The 15,408-nt window shown below is 40.1% G+C and overlaps 2 protein-coding genes across 3 annotated transcripts in view; one reads left to right on the forward strand and one right to left on the reverse strand.

Annotated features, from left to right (window-relative positions):
• LOC149313436 (ectonucleotide pyrophosphatase/phosphodiesterase family member 5-like) overlaps positions 1-13,624 on the forward strand; it is a 30,456-nt gene extending 16,832 nt beyond the window's left edge. Inside the window, exon 3 of the mRNA XM_089519107.1 lies at positions 13,595-13,624. Coding sequence (XP_089375233.1) covers positions 13,595-13,596 — 2 coding nt within the window. The 3' untranslated portion in view covers positions 13,597-13,624. The remainder of the gene's footprint in view (positions 1-13,594) is intronic.
• LOC149313437 (bis(5'-adenosyl)-triphosphatase ENPP4-like) lies at positions 1,407-14,742 on the reverse strand. Of its 2 annotated transcripts, none has more exons than XM_089519108.1 (4): positions 14,587-14,742; positions 8,347-9,218; positions 7,301-7,471; positions 1,407-2,849 (listed from the first exon to the last, which is right to left on the reverse strand). In XM_089519108.1, the coding sequence occupies exons 2-4, from the start codon at positions 9,167-9,169 to the stop codon at positions 2,485-2,487; spliced, it is 1,359 nt and encodes a 452-aa protein (XP_089375234.1). In that variant the 5' UTR covers positions 9,170-9,218; positions 14,587-14,742; the 3' UTR covers positions 1,407-2,484. The 2 variants fall into 2 exon arrangements, with proteins under 2 accessions (XP_089375234.1, XP_089375235.1); XM_089519109.1 differs by having other exon boundaries at positions 14,519-14,742.
• Between the last annotated feature and the right edge of the window lie 666 nt (positions 14,743-15,408).

Here is a 15,408-nt window from a genome sequence, read left to right on the forward strand (position 1 = left end):
CCAAAGCTGTCTTTTAAATTGATTCTGCAAAAGCAAGGGTTCTCAGTAGTTAGGTTAATCTACACTGGGTTTCCCAAGGGCAAGACTGTTACCTCTCTACATGGAGTCCTTAAACAAAAACAATCGTGTGCCAGCTGGACTATGGCTGACAGGCTCAATTGTGTGATTCTGAACATTGCCTAGGGAAACTCCTTTCCTAGGGGGAGGTGTCCTTCTAAGGCATGAAAACAATGCAACCATTGTCTCAAAAGCGTATCTGGGAAGGTTGAACAGATGTAATCCATTGGTCCAATGATAACACTTTCTTGGCAGCAAAGTGGCATTTACATGATCAAAGTGCAATCCTAAATGGGTGGATCTTTGTGGGATTCCACTCTCTCATGATATATGCTCACTCAAAGAGTCATGTCTGTCCGATGACCCTGATTAAGGAATCAGGATGCCAGTCCCTAAACAGACCTAAAATCCTGGGGTGTAGATGTTTCATTACGTTGGCTTGAATTTACCTGGGAGGCAAAGTGATCAAATTGCTCTGAATTTGCATACACTATATAGCTAATGACAGATTGTGAATGTCATGAAATTAAAACTTGGGATTTTAATGAAAGAAGTCTAATGGGTTTTTCCAGGCATGTAATTCTTTACAGCTCCTCCTGCCCCAGTCTGTTGTGTCAGGTTTTGGAGCCAATAATCTCCATTTTCCCCACCCTAGACTGCATCAGCTTCCCAGGTGAGGGGACTGGACCTTCCCTTCTTTCCTTTGACAGTGTGGGTGGGTGAGAGATATGTGGGTGAGAGGCAGTCCACTTATTCAAGGGAGGAACAGGACCCATTTTGTTGTTGCTCATTTGTCTCTTTGATTGTGACTGGTGCTAGAGTTGAGTCAGGGGACACACAGACATCGCTACTAACAAAAGAAAAGCATTTTTGGAGCATTAAGTCCATCAAAAACATGTGGCACACTTTCCCCATCCCTTTTACTGATCAGACTACTCTACTTTTTGAAGTTCACCCATTTTATTTTTATGCATTTTATTTTTTTTATCTGGTTTTTTGTTTATTTCCTTAACCACTCATTCATTAGAGGAGCAATTAAAATAATTTAAATAACCACAAATTTATCCTCAAGGGACACACTATTTCTACTCACCATCATCTGAGGACAGGAGAAACGGGTTACACATCATTGGAATTACAGGTCAAGGGTGCTAGGTGTTCAACTCTTTTTATTATCCAGTTACTAATGATCAGGAGAGAGGGAATGGTCAACGGTATTATGGAAAAGGACAACCCCATGGTTTTTTTTAAACGTTGATATTACTTTTAAAAATAAAACAGGTTTAAAATGAATATACTGTATCAGAGTATCGTAGCCTAAAGTTAACAAAATAGACTTGATACCAAAATACAAACAGCATCTTTTAATTCATAAACTTGAAAATTATGAAAAACTTTTTCACAAAAACCCAGCTCATACAAATATAAATATCCTTTAAAAGGCACTGCTCCTTTGAATAAATAATTCAAGATACATCTTACTAGTTCTCTTTTCCCTGAGTTTCTAATCCATCATCACCTCTGATTTATCCTTGTGAGTTGTATATATAATTCAGCTAGTTTTCAATCAGGAGTCATGGTCATTACATGGAACACAAAAATGAATAATGTTAAGAAGTGTTAACAGGCATTATCTCAAGGTATTTTATTTGGTAAACTGCTACTTAAAGCCCAGTAACTAATAAGACTATTAATCTAAAAGGTTACATTTATTTGAGTTTTGTCTAGTAGTCCCTGATATACAGGAGTTAAACCTTGAACCCCTAAAGTGTTAACAAATTTTTGTAGCACAGATAAATGTATCCCAAAAATACACAAACTGGTAAAAATTGCAATAGGGTTTAGAAGTTCTTTATAATGAAAGTCAAGACCATGCATACTTTAAAGTCCACTGAGATTGTATCATTTGGCAGTTATGAAAGCAGTTTCATTCCACAGAACTCTTTTTAAAGATGTTTATGTACAGAAAGGACATAAATGAATAGTTTTCCTGATTCCCAAAATTCTCAGCGCTTCTAGTGATGTAAGTTATTTTGTTTTGCAAACAGAACACAAAGAGCAGAGTAAAAGCTGCCTTCCCTCCCCATCTTCATACAAAGTGGGATTGCCATTTCCACCACCAAGAACTTCAATTAAAGAACTTCAAGAATTTCTTGCACCTAAATTTAGGAGTTAAGGTATCTCCAGATACTTCATTGTGGACAAACAGCATCATTTGTTACTATTTAAATATCTTAATCTTGCCATTTTATTAACTGAAAACTTAAGAGTTCTTATATTTGAGAACACATTCTATTTAACATTTTTATTTTATAGTGACAATGCTCTACTGCAGTATTTGGGTAGATTATTAAAGTGCATTGTAAGATGTTATCCAGTGTAACTGAAGTGATCATGTCCAATTTTCAAGATAAAAGCCAGTACATTTTATCCTATTAGTGGATCATCATCATCTTCCTGAAGCTGAAGTCGTGAAAATGGAGGCAGAGCAGGTGTTCTGTTCTTCATGATTATTATCAGGCACGTCAGAGTAGTTAGCACCATAAAGACACCAATAACTATTCCAATGGCTTCAGGGACATTTATGCACCACTGGTCTGCTAACAGACACTTGGCATTTCTCAAGGTGCCATTATTGGGCTGAGGCGTCAAACCTAAGATATGACACATCATTGGATAAATATCAACAGTAGACATTGTCTTTTGTTTGTAACCTTTGCGAAAAGCAGGTCCATGAGCTGCCAAAAATGGATGCATACTTGAGAGGGAATCGTCATAGCCATGGTCACCTACTGGAAAGAAATGAAAAAATCTAACAATTGCAAGTGTGCTAGAAATCTTTAATGAACAGTTATTTCACCATTTCAGGCAATAGGAATCTGCAACATCTTAAAGCTCTTCCATAAGCCTGCTTCCCCCCCAACAAAAAATTCCCCAAATATTACATTTACAGCCTGTTAAGCTTTTAAGTTGCAAATGCAATGTATAACCTTCATTCTTTTCCATATCTCTTTAATAATAAAATCTATTTGTTTTTGAAGGAGAGAGGAAGCACACCTTGTTTCTTCTTGCACATGCTAGGATTACCTGCTGCAAATTTATCTTTACATCTGTAAAAGGTGAATGGCAACATTCTACTTTGGCACTGTATTGCAGTGAGGATTCTTTAAAAACACTAAACATTAGTATCATTTCTATAAAAATCTGGCTGAGTCCTCTTCTGCAATCCATCTGTTGCCTATAAGTCTTTCTTTTTGTCAATGGCCCGAAACAGATGGGCCACATAAACCGGTATCCGGGTGCATTCAGGGTGTAGCATTTAAATAATGCATGCCCCGAGTTTGGCTGGAAACTGCACTGAGGCCGTGTCTTTTACAAACAAAACATGCCAAAAAGGAGTGGTAAAATACAGCTCCTTTAGCTGACCCAGTTAAAAACCGCAGTGGCAGCCTGGCATTAAGCTGTTAAGGCCCCAGCATGAATCACGTCAGAGCAAGTGCGGCCCTCTTTATTGGGTCCTTCTGTTCCAGCCCACTGTAACAAGAACAGCAAAGTTGGACTTACTATGCTTTTATTTTTTAGCAAATGGTGGGAGCATAGTCTAGCATGGAGTTAGCTCATCTTACTGTTCCTGAAGGCAGGACCTTAATATTTAAATTAAATATGTCTTTTCTATTGAGGAGAGTGGACACTTCCAGTTTCAGGATAAACAAGCACCAGAAAGAACAAGGCTAACATGAAAATTACAACTCATGCAAAAAGTATTGTAAAATAGTTCTCAAACCAATAGTGAAGAACTGGTCAACTGAGTGGATCTAGTGGAAACTTTGGGTGGGATGTCCACATTCTCCTCAAATTTATTATACAGCAGACTAGGGAAGCCAAATGTATAAAACATGCACCTTGGACTTGAAGAATGCTCATTTCAGTAAGTTTAGGGAAACACTAATGAGATCCTATGATCAGAAATGCTCAAAGTGAAGATGCTTGCGAGTTTCTTAAGAAACTGAAGGCACAACTGCAATCAATTCCAATGAAGAAATAAAGTGGGAAGTGCTTGGCAAACCAGGGGGAATGTTTAAATCTCAGATGAGCTGAGATTTACAGAAATGGAAAGGGGAAATCATGAAAGAAAAATAACAAACCAACAGCCAGCACTTGCAGAGGAAAGTCATAAAAGCTAAGGCTCAGAATGAGCACAGGCTTGCTAGATGTTAAAAATAATAAAAAGGGTCTTTCTGGCTCTATTCGAAGCAGGAGGAAGAAAAAGGAAATGGCAAGACTACTGCATGGAGAAGCCAATGAAATGCTTATAGGGAAGAGATGGAAAACTGAACTGCTAAACACCTGTTTGTCTTGGTCTTCTACGGAAAGAAAAATAATACTTAATTTTGTAAAAATAGAACAAATGATACAATAAGGGGATTGCAAAACAGAATAGATGAAGAGATAGTTCAGGAATGCCTAGCCATTCTGAATATTAAAAAAAAAAAATCCAAGAAAGCAAACCTTGATTTTGCCATTTTATATAAAGGACAGCATTTTACTATGCCACTTTATATAATGAGACTTGAGCACCCACAGATTGCTGTCCACGGGGGGTCCTGGATGCATCCATTGAATCCGTGAATGCAGAATCAATGGATATGGAGAGCCAACTGTACTTAGCATTGCTCTTATTGTTGTTGTCAACCTGCAGAGATTTATAGTGCATTATACTAGAGGGAATATGTAGCTATAATCACTAGATGCCACTAATCTCTTTATCCCTCATTAAGTTCTTTTCAAGCAATTCAAGTTAGCCATGTGAACTACACCATTTCACTTTGACTCTATTGTTCAGTTTCAGTTGATGACACTGCATTCCAGTACTGAGAAAGAAAACACTATCCACTTTCTTTGCACCATGCATAATCTTACATATCTGTATCATCTTTTCTATAACTTCCTTCTTTTATAAACAGCCGCAAAACTTGCATGTTTGCTCACAGATGAGTTGCTCCATCCCCAATAACTGTATTTGCCCCATTTTGCAATGTACAGCCTGCATTGTGTTATTGCCTGTTGACTATGGTTTATCTGACATAACTGCCATGACATGGCTGCCGTAACTCAGCAGCTGTATTAACTATTTGTACATACAATTAGAATAATATGCTTTTTAGTCAGAATTGGTCGAAAGTAGGTTATGATTAAGAAGATACAGTGAGAGGAAAGGCAGGGAGGAAAATGCTAGATTATGTCTGCATCTCACACAGTTAGCTTCATATTGTTTGTCTCAGCCTACTACACTAATTTAATCCTTTTATGCTGAAAGCACAATCTGCTGTTTTCTGCTATTTGATTGTGATGTGGTGAAGAACACTAGCAAGTGAGGGAATGGAGAGGTTGCATTAACCTCCAGGCCTCCTACTCAAGGTTTCTGGTGTCCTCAGGCATACTCAGATCATCAAGAGAATCTCGAGAAAAACATTTTAATATTTTTCTTTTAGCTCAATTTAGGTGGGTTACAGACCGCCCAGAAGAGGCACTTCCTTGGCGCCTCTCTTTGCTGCACAAATTGATACAAATTGCACGGCGCAGCTGCGCAGCAAAAAAGGAGCTCAAAACGCGGCTCCTTCTTGCGGCGCAGCAAAGCCCCAAAGACAGCGCTGTAATGTCGCAGCTGCGCAGCTCCGATGTAACAGTTACACACACTGTATGTATGGCGCTGCGCAACTGTGGCGCATTCATGACATGCTAGGATTGCGGGGCGTGTGCATGCGCCGCCCCGAGGCAACCCTAGCACGTCATGGGCAGGGCCTTAGTTTGTATAACTGATGAGGAGTAAGCCAGGAAAAACGTTCCAGATAAAATTTGGTATGTCTTGTAAGTATTCAGAATTTTCCAAACCAAATCTTTTCACTTCGTCTGAATTAATATTATTTCTAGCTTGCACTGCTGTAGTACTCTTTTATGTACACAAAGTAACTCAACCCATGAAAGACCAACTACTGTAGATGTTTTCTTAAATGTGCAACATATAGCACCATGAACCTAATCCTTACAGATGTCTGAAAGTATACTGTAATTCCTAGATGAAACAAGGGGGGAGCAACCATGTGTAATGCCTAACTGTGGCACGTTACAGACTGCCCAAAACGGGCGGTCTGCCAGCGCCGTCATTTGCTGCGCCAAGGAGCCCCAGCGGTCAAACCGTGTGGCTCCTTGGCGCCGCAAAAAAGAAGCCCCAAAATGGTGCTTCTTCTTTCGGCGCGCTAATGATGCCACAAGGCGCCAATGGCACACTCGTGATGTCATTAGCGCCGCGCGACGTGCAGACACTATGCATCCACAACGTCAAGATGGTGGTGCCCGCGTAGAATGGGCTCTGCCATTTTGTAAATCCCCAGGACGTACTAGGGTTAGGGGCGTCCGGAATGGACGCCCTTTCCTAGCCCTAGTACATCCCGGGGACGTACTTTACGCCTGTCTGTAACAGGCCAGTATTTCTTTTAATTTTTGTAAGGTACTTCGAGTACCGGGGCTGAGGAAACAGGTAAGCTATAAACAAAAAAATTAAAAGGTTTTCCCAATCTAGTACACAGATGCTGCTGTAATCTGAAGCCAACCACTGATTCATTCAGTTATGCCATCTCTATTTTGAGACTATGGGCTAATAGTCACATAATTGTGCAGATTTTCACACATTCACATCAATGGTTCATTTTCTTCAATTTCCCCCACAAATTTGCATCTATTCACGTGCCAAAACACACAGCCTTCCAAATCTATATGAAGTAGATGGATGGCCACAGATGTGATAATGTGCATTTCTGTGCACCTTTTTGCAGCTTTCTGCAGATAGTCCAATAAAAACTGCAGACAAATGCTTGCGAATTGCATTCTATTCAAATGGGATGAGGAGTATTTTAATTGTGTAGACAAGCCCTAAACTAGGATGAAGACCCCACAACCACAAAAACAGGCACAAGGTTTTTATTTCTCTGCCTCTTGCCCCCCCTTTAAAAATTTTTAATCCCATATCACCTGATGATGATTTCTGGTAAAAACTTGCAGCCTTTTGTTGTAATTTCGTTAGTTCTAATAACCTCAACGTGGATTTAAAAGATCATTAGGGCTTTTAAAAAAATGTGTTTCCATAAGGCTACAATATCACACTACCCTGTCCAGCTATGTTTCTTCCATGTGAAGGGGAGTCACTTTGTCTAATTGGGTAAGTACACAAAAGGAAAACACTTACACTTTGGAAGACTCTCATTTGTAACAATTGTCCATCCTTCATCTGCCACCAAAATTATGGGTTGAATACGCTTATTGTGATGATAATGGTATCGCTCTGGAATGCTTTCTTTAAGATAAGCTTTCATATGGCTGCTGCAGTTTTTCACTGAGTTATAGACATGTGTTTTATCTGAAGAAAAATACAACAAAACAAGATGTACACAGTCTAAAATCTTGTCATTTGAACATAGAAATCCCATGCTCCATACAGACATTCAGTATGGAACACATTTTAATCCCCTTTCAATATACTTAAAGAACAGGAAGTAGTAGAAGCCTCATTACAGCATTTCAATTTGCAGCTTCAAGCATGTAAAGTTATTTCATATGCTTTCCATCACAATCATGTTACTATTAGAATATATTGGCTTTATCATAAGGACCTAAATAGACATCTAGGAATGAATCACTTTACTTAACACACCATACTCCTATGTCATCTCTGAAAATTCAACTAGTAAGAGAGATGGGATGGGGAAAAACAGTATCAATACATGTATTTTCTGCTAACAGGCATTTTAGCTCCAAGCTGTGCTTTTTTTCTTCTTCTTTTACTTTCTATTGTGAAGAAAATTGTATTAACGGGGCAAATGGAAATTAATTCTACAACTCTTTTTGGAAAGTTTTTGTTTTAAAAAAACCTGCTATGTTACAGCACTAGAAATACAAATGTCCACTCTTTTTTATTCAATGAACTCATGAGCTCATGACAATATTCAATATTCAAATGTGTGGCCTATGAACATCAATGCCACATGGATAACTATTTGGATATTTGGCCTTTTTCTTCAAGCTTACATAGAACCCATGAAAGACGGACATATTTGCAGTTTCTCTCTCTCCACCTTGTGCTTACTTAAAAGTTCTGAAAAAGATTGGGAGATCTATCACTCATGTTTTGAAGACATCCTAAGTCTCCTCCTAAACATCAAGAATGATTGTAAACAATACAACATTTCCCCAAAAGCCAGAATAACAGCTTTACATTGATTAAAACATACTTACTAATTGGCAGTATCGCAGCTACTGGACTCTTGTCGATCAGCATGTAACTACCAGGTTCAAGGCACCTAGTCAGATTTATCAATCTGTCTTGGGAACACTGTGCCATGCCATGATCACTTGTAATTATAACATTAATTTCTTCCCACAGTTTTGATGCCTTCAGCTTCTTAACAAGCAAGCCAATGAGGTTATCAACTTCTTGCAATACTTTACTCATGTTTACAGTATCTTCTGGACCATATTTGTGTCCACTTGCGTCTGGCTCTTCCCAGTAAAGAGTAGCAAAAGTGACGAGTGGATTGGAACTGTTCATCCATTCAATTATATTTTCTGCTCTTTCTTTAAAGTTTACTGAAGAATTATATTTCATAAAAAAATGAGGAACAGTATTGTGAATTTTTACATCAGTTCCAGGCCACATTGCAGAAGCACTAGTTCTGTTCCCTTGCTCTTGGTTGGTTACCCAAATAGGAACAGCTTCGTTCCACCAGAAAGGATCAGTGTCATTGAACTGTGAAAACCTTTTTTTGGTAGCAACATCATACATTTCATTTGCTACAATGCCGTGGCTTTCTTCATACAGTCCTGTAACTATACTATAATGATTTGGAAATGTTTTTGTGATAAAAGCATTGGTAACATATTCTACTAATACACCATCCTTAATAAAATCCTGAAGATGTGGAAGTTTGTATTTCTTCAAATAATCAGCCCTGAAACCATCAAAAGACACCAGGAGTAATCTAGGTACTGATGCATAAACAGAATTACTATTGGAGAAAGGAACTACACCAATAAAGAGGGAAACTAATAATAAATGCATCCTGAAATGAGGACAGATTTTGAAGTCTTCAGAGAACCAGAAGGGATATCTAGAGGGGAAAAAATAAGACAGTAACACTAAGTGCAATCCAAGAGATTTATGTCAGCTACAACTTTCTAACTAAACTTAAATTATGAACTAGATTTGTTTGGATTTTAATGGTATATTTAGACAATTGACAGACAGGTACTTTAAACAAATCTTCCCCATAAACACAACTTTCCCCCTATACTATTATGTTTCATACTTTGGTTCTTCAGTTACTAATTACCATAGAAGGTTCCAAATATTTTTGTTTTCCTTCCCAAAGCATACCTGACCTACTGTATATACTTGAGTACAAGTCGACGTCATGTATAAGTTGAGGGTACATTTTGGGGCCAAAATTGGGGATTTTGGTATGACCCCTGGATACGTCAAGGGTAAAATATGGCAGCTGCACCACCATTGGGTGCAACAGGCACAAATGAGCTCACAATGTAAAAGACTGATGCAAATAGGAGGGCTTGAAGGAATTGGGAGGGGAGGATAAGCAAAAAAAAAAAGTAAATTACTCACAACAGCCGACCGCGTTCTCCTCTTCCTCTTCTGCCAAGTTGTTCAACTTCTAGCAGCCTCGTGAAGAGGAGGAGGGTGGGTGGGTGGGTGTCCTTGTCTCTTTCTCCCGTCCTCCCTCCCTTCTCCTCTGCTGAGTTGTTCATCTTTGAGCAGCCTGGGGCTTTGCCAGGCAGGCAGCCTTGTGAAGGGGAGGAGGAGGAAGATGGGGGAAAGAGACAAGGCAACCTGCCCAATGCGTTCTCCTCCTCCTCCTCCTCACAAGGCTGCCCTCCCGGCAAAGCCCCCAGACTGCTCAAAAGTGAACGACTCGGCAGAGGAGGAGAACATGGTGGGCAGGTTGCCTTGTCTTTTCCCCCCGTCCTCCCTCTCCTCCTCCTCACAAGGTTAAGAGGTGATATGACAACCCTGTTTAAATATTTGAAAGGAAGTCATATTGAGGAGGGAGCAAGCTTGTTTTCTGCTGCTCCAGAGAACAGGACCTGGAACAATGGATGCAAACTGAAGGAAAAGAGATTCCACCTCAACATTAGGAAGAATTTCCTGACAGTAAGGGCTGTTCGACAGTGGAACACACTCCCTCGGAGTGTAGTGGAGTCTCCTTCCTTGGAGGTCTTTAAGCAGAGGCTGGATGGCCATCTGTCGGGGATGCTTTGATTTGGAGTTCCTGCATGGCAGGGTCTTGGACTGGATGGCCCTTGCAGTCTCTTACAGATCTATGATTCTAAGGCTGCTAGAAGTTGAACAACTCAGGAGAGGAGGAGGAGAACACGGTGGGCAGGCGTCCTTGTCCTTGCGTGGCCATTAGGAAGAACGGGGCTTGAGGTCCTAATGTTTTGTATATCCGTGGGGGGGGGGGGGGGTCCTTGGATCCCCACTGTATTACTGTATTGCCTTGTGTATAAATCTACCCAGGATTTTGGAGCTCATTTGGGGCATAAATTTCCCGATGTATAGTCAAGTATATGCTGTAGTTGTTTCATGTCATATGTGCATATTGTTAGTATTGGATAAAACGTTTGCTCAAACATGTTAAACTGCTCTCCTATTTTATGGCGTTATTTCTGCCTATGTTACCAAATTTTCTGTTAAAAAAGGCATGTCCAGGAACACATACTTTGTGAACTGAGATATACCTAGAATTCAAAGATATAGCTATGTTAGTCTGTAGAATCAGTACATAGAGAGGCCTTAGATTAAAGAAAGAAGTTGGCAGCATGAGCTTTCATAGACAAGTCTACTTCCTCAGATGAATTTGGACCAAATGCACCACATGCATCTGAGCAAGTAGACTTAAGTCTACAAAAGCTACAGGATCTCTCTACATATTGAGATATATGTGTATTCTTCTATGTGCAGTCATTTTTGTTAACTTTATATGCTATTCTCTTTACAAAATACAATTATTCCACTAAAATAATGTTCACATAAAGCTTTGTTTGAATGTGATATTTAAATCTGTTTGAATGTAATATTTAAATCAAATGAGCTAAATCAACATTGTGAAGTCAAAGGCTTTCATGGCAGGCATCCATAGTTTGTTGTGAGTTTTTCAGGCTATGTGGCCACGTTCTGGAAGAGTTTATTCCTGAAGTTTCGCCAGCATCTACGTTCTCTGAAGATGCCTGCCACAGATGCTGGCGAAACGTCAGGAATAAGCTCTTCTAGAACGTGGCCACATAGCCTGAAAAACCCACAACATTGTTTGGAATATTGGAAAATTTCCCAGTTCTACTTTCCCTGAAAAATCCACATTGCTCCAATCTAGACACTTCAAAACTGCTTATTGCTCATCCAGGGAGAAGGGGAACGTTGGCTGATAACTGCAAGCGGCCTATATGCCAGACCTTTGGTGGATTTGAGGACACAGAATGATTCAGATGGGTGAGAGAATCCTGAACATAAATATTAGCAGGGTTATGGAGTAACTATTATGACTATGGGGGCAAACACACCAGCATGAAAAGCTGACTTCCAGCTGGCCTGGAGGCATGGCATACAGACGCCACATGCCCCCAAGATGCCCGGAAGTCGTGCCGGCACTCAGACGTGAGCTGGCTTCTGGGCGCTCCAGCGGCATGGCGCTTGCACACCGCCGGAGTGGCTTGAAACTGCCCATGGCAAGAAAAGCCACCTTTTTTCCCAGCCCAAAAAGGAGCGGCTCTTTGCCACTCCTTCTTTGGCCATCCCCAATCTGTCCTCAGAAGGGGCATCTTCAAGCTCTTAGGAAATTTCTCTTAGGAAATTTCAGACATCTTCAATAAAGGCAGAAAGGCTGCCCAAAACATAGCTAATTTCCCATTACAATCTTCTTTCATGATATATACTGTAAATGCATTCTTCTCTGTATAAATTATCACAAGGAAAGCATCACAAAACTGCAGAAGAATACCAAGGCCAACGTAGGAAAAAACATTTCCATAGTGAGACCGCAGAGTTTAAGAGCCCACGATAAAGTGGTCAGTTAGTAAGAGTTATCTGCAGACATGGATAGTCACTTTGGGACAATGTTTAATTGTGTATCTTTGCACTTTAGGATCTTGTCTAGTTCTCTCATAGCTGCCCTTTCCAGTCCTAGTCTGCTTCTGATTTCTTGACTGCAATCACCAATCTTACCAATGAATGATCCAAGGTATGGGGAATCCTTAGCTATTTCAATTTCCTTGTCATCCATCTTGGATTTATGTAAATCCTCCATGAACATTATTTTTGTTGTCTTATCAGCCTGCCTTAGCACTCTCCTCTGACTTCAGTAATGGTTCCAAGTCTTTTGGTTTTTTCAATTGCTAGTAGCATGGTGACCTTTGCATATTTTAGGTTGCTGATGTTCCTCTGATCCTCACTACTCCTTCCTCTGAGTCTAAACCTAATCTAATAATAGTAATAACAATTATTATTATGTATACCCCGCTCTTCAGCCAAAAGGCTATTGGAGTGGCTTACAAATGGTTAATTAGACATTTTCTGTCTACAAGGTGAACAGATAGATTGCAGCCTTTTCTGACCCCGACGTTCACCTTAGCGTCTCCATAAGTCATTCACGGCTCAAAGGTGCACAACAACAAGGACAACAGAGAACATATCTAATCATAATCCTATACTACTGATACCAGCCAGTGTAACATGGTAGGCATGGCAAGACTGCAGACTGAAAAGAAATGATGCTGGGTTGCTAACTAGTGGCTTTTTTCACTTGTTTCTATCTGAATTCAGCTAGAGGTTTACCTCCTAAGCACTGTTTTTGTTTTGGAAAGGAAAGGATGATTTCCTGATTAGAATAAAGAGAAATTACAGCATAACAGGGAGGGAGGGTCATGTTTGTGCAAGAAGTCATTTAGAGGGGGGAATAAATCTAATATTTTGACTCTGGTCTAAAAAACACTGCAGAAATAATCCAGTTTGAGGTGGCTAGGGAATCCTGGGAACTGTAGTTTATTGTGGTCCTACAGCTCTCTGACAAAAGCCTGTTACAGACTGCCAAAATAAAGCTGCTTCAGGTCTCTTTGGAGGTATGCTGTTTAAATGATGCATGCATCCTAAGAATCCAGAAGCTGCACCAAAGCTGCACTCCAGTGCTTAGGAATAGAGCGTGGCTTTGGCGCGACCTCCAGACTCTTAGGACCCATGCATCATTTAAACAGCATACCTCCAAAGAGACCCCAAGCAGCTTTATTTTGGCAGTCTGTAACAGGCCAAAGTCTTACAAAACTACAAATCCCAGAATCCCATAGCCTTGAGCCAGGGCAGTTAAAGCAATCCCAAACTGGATTATATCTGCAGTGTGTTTTCAATCTTTAAAGTTGCCCCAGTGCTGCCAATCCTTGTGGGTTAATTCCTTAGAAATGATGTTAAAGTCTTTCAATTCTTTAGGAAGACCAAGCGAAGGAGAAAGAGGGCAGTCACCCGTAAAACGTCTCATCTTGCATGAATCGTTTTGTCTCGGCAAGAAACACTTCTCTCTCAGCCTGGATGAACTAGAAAACTAGAAGAACAGTTTTTCAACTTCCTGGTTTTCAAGGTGAAAGCTAAACAACAATACTCTTGGTTTCGATTCCTCCCACTGCAAACAGTTTAAAGAAATGTATTATTACTATGATTATATTTATTTACATCCTGCCCTATCTAGTCTCAGACTGCGAAGCCTCTTCCTGCGGAGTTGATCACACGGGAGGCATTCCTCTTAATTTCGAATGAAAAGAAAGTGGGGCCAGAACGCATTCCTGTGAATTCGCTAGTTCAGAGAATTTACGTGAATGTGAACTGCGCTCGAACTGACTCCCCATTGCCCCAAAATAGCGTGCCATTGCCCCAAATTGCATGTGATCACCTCTCGCCAAATAACGTGAAACCCCACGATTGCGTTCAGACTGACTTCCTATTGCCTGACATTGTGCGTGGTAGTCTATCACGCAATAACATTAAGCCCCATGATTGCGTTTGGATTGCCATTGGATTATACTCCCAATTTCCCTTGTCTGATAAACTCTTAACATCTGCACTGCAAAAATAATGCAGTTTCATACTGCTTTGATTGCCGTGGCTCAGTTGTTACTATTACTATTATTAATTGCATTTATTTTCATCCGCCCTTCTCCCAGGGCTGAGACTCAGAAAACAGTATACTAAAATAGAATCAAATTACTACAACAATTAAAAGCAAATTCCATGCTAAAACCAAGTACTTTATAAAGATTAAAATACATTAAAACAATATATAATATATATAAAGCAATATAACCACACATCAATATAACATGGCTCAAAAACCCCTTCTGTGCACACACTCACACACACCTATTCAGCCTATTATGGCAGTGGAGTCTTTGCAAGGAGGGCTAGGAGGGACCTTGGGGCTGACTTACCCTCCCTGCGACCTTCCCCAGGCAGCGCTGCCAAAAGACTCCGTCACAGACGCACCTCGGTGGGGCAACAGTGGCGCATGCGCAGTGCGCCGTCTCTCACCCCCCCAACAGCTACTAACGGCTCTGTGTCGGAGTTAAGCGGGGCGGAGGCGGGGCCTGTGCTAGAGCCTTCTTGGTGGAAATCTGATTGGTCCGCTCGCCTGCCTTTTTGGCTGGAGGAGGAGGCCTGGCTGGGAGCAGCGCCTGAGAGACAGGTGCAGAGAGGAGGAGGAGGAGGCGCCCCCCTTGGGAAGAGCGCTGAGTTTCTGGGGATGACAATGACAAAATTACACACACACACACAAATACATATATGTGTGTGTGTATATATATATATATACACACACACACACACACACACACATACATATATATGTGTGTATACATAGTATATGTATATATATGTATTATAATATATATATAATATATATGTATTACTATTACATATATATATATAATATGTATTATTATTACATATATTATATATAATGCATATAATATATATGTGTGTATGTGTATACAGACACATATATATTATAATTATATAATATATAATATATTATAATTATATATAGACTCACTGAAAGAAAGAAGGTGGCAGCAGGAGCTTTCCTAGGCTTCAGCATACTTCCTCACGTGCATATTATTATTATTATTATTATTATTATTATTATTATTATTCAAAGATATAGCCATGTTAGTCTGTAGAGAGATCCTGTAACCGCTTTGAGACTAACCAAAATGAATAAGTTGGCAGCATGAGCTCTCTTAGACTTGAGCCTG

This window comes from Sceloporus occidentalis, unplaced genomic scaffold, assembly GCF_023333645.1.
Source record: "Sceloporus occidentalis isolate IW3139 unplaced genomic scaffold, rSceOcc1.0.p SCAF_4, whole genome shotgun sequence".
Taxonomy (NCBI): Eukaryota; Metazoa; Chordata; class Lepidosauria; order Squamata; family Phrynosomatidae; genus Sceloporus; species Sceloporus occidentalis.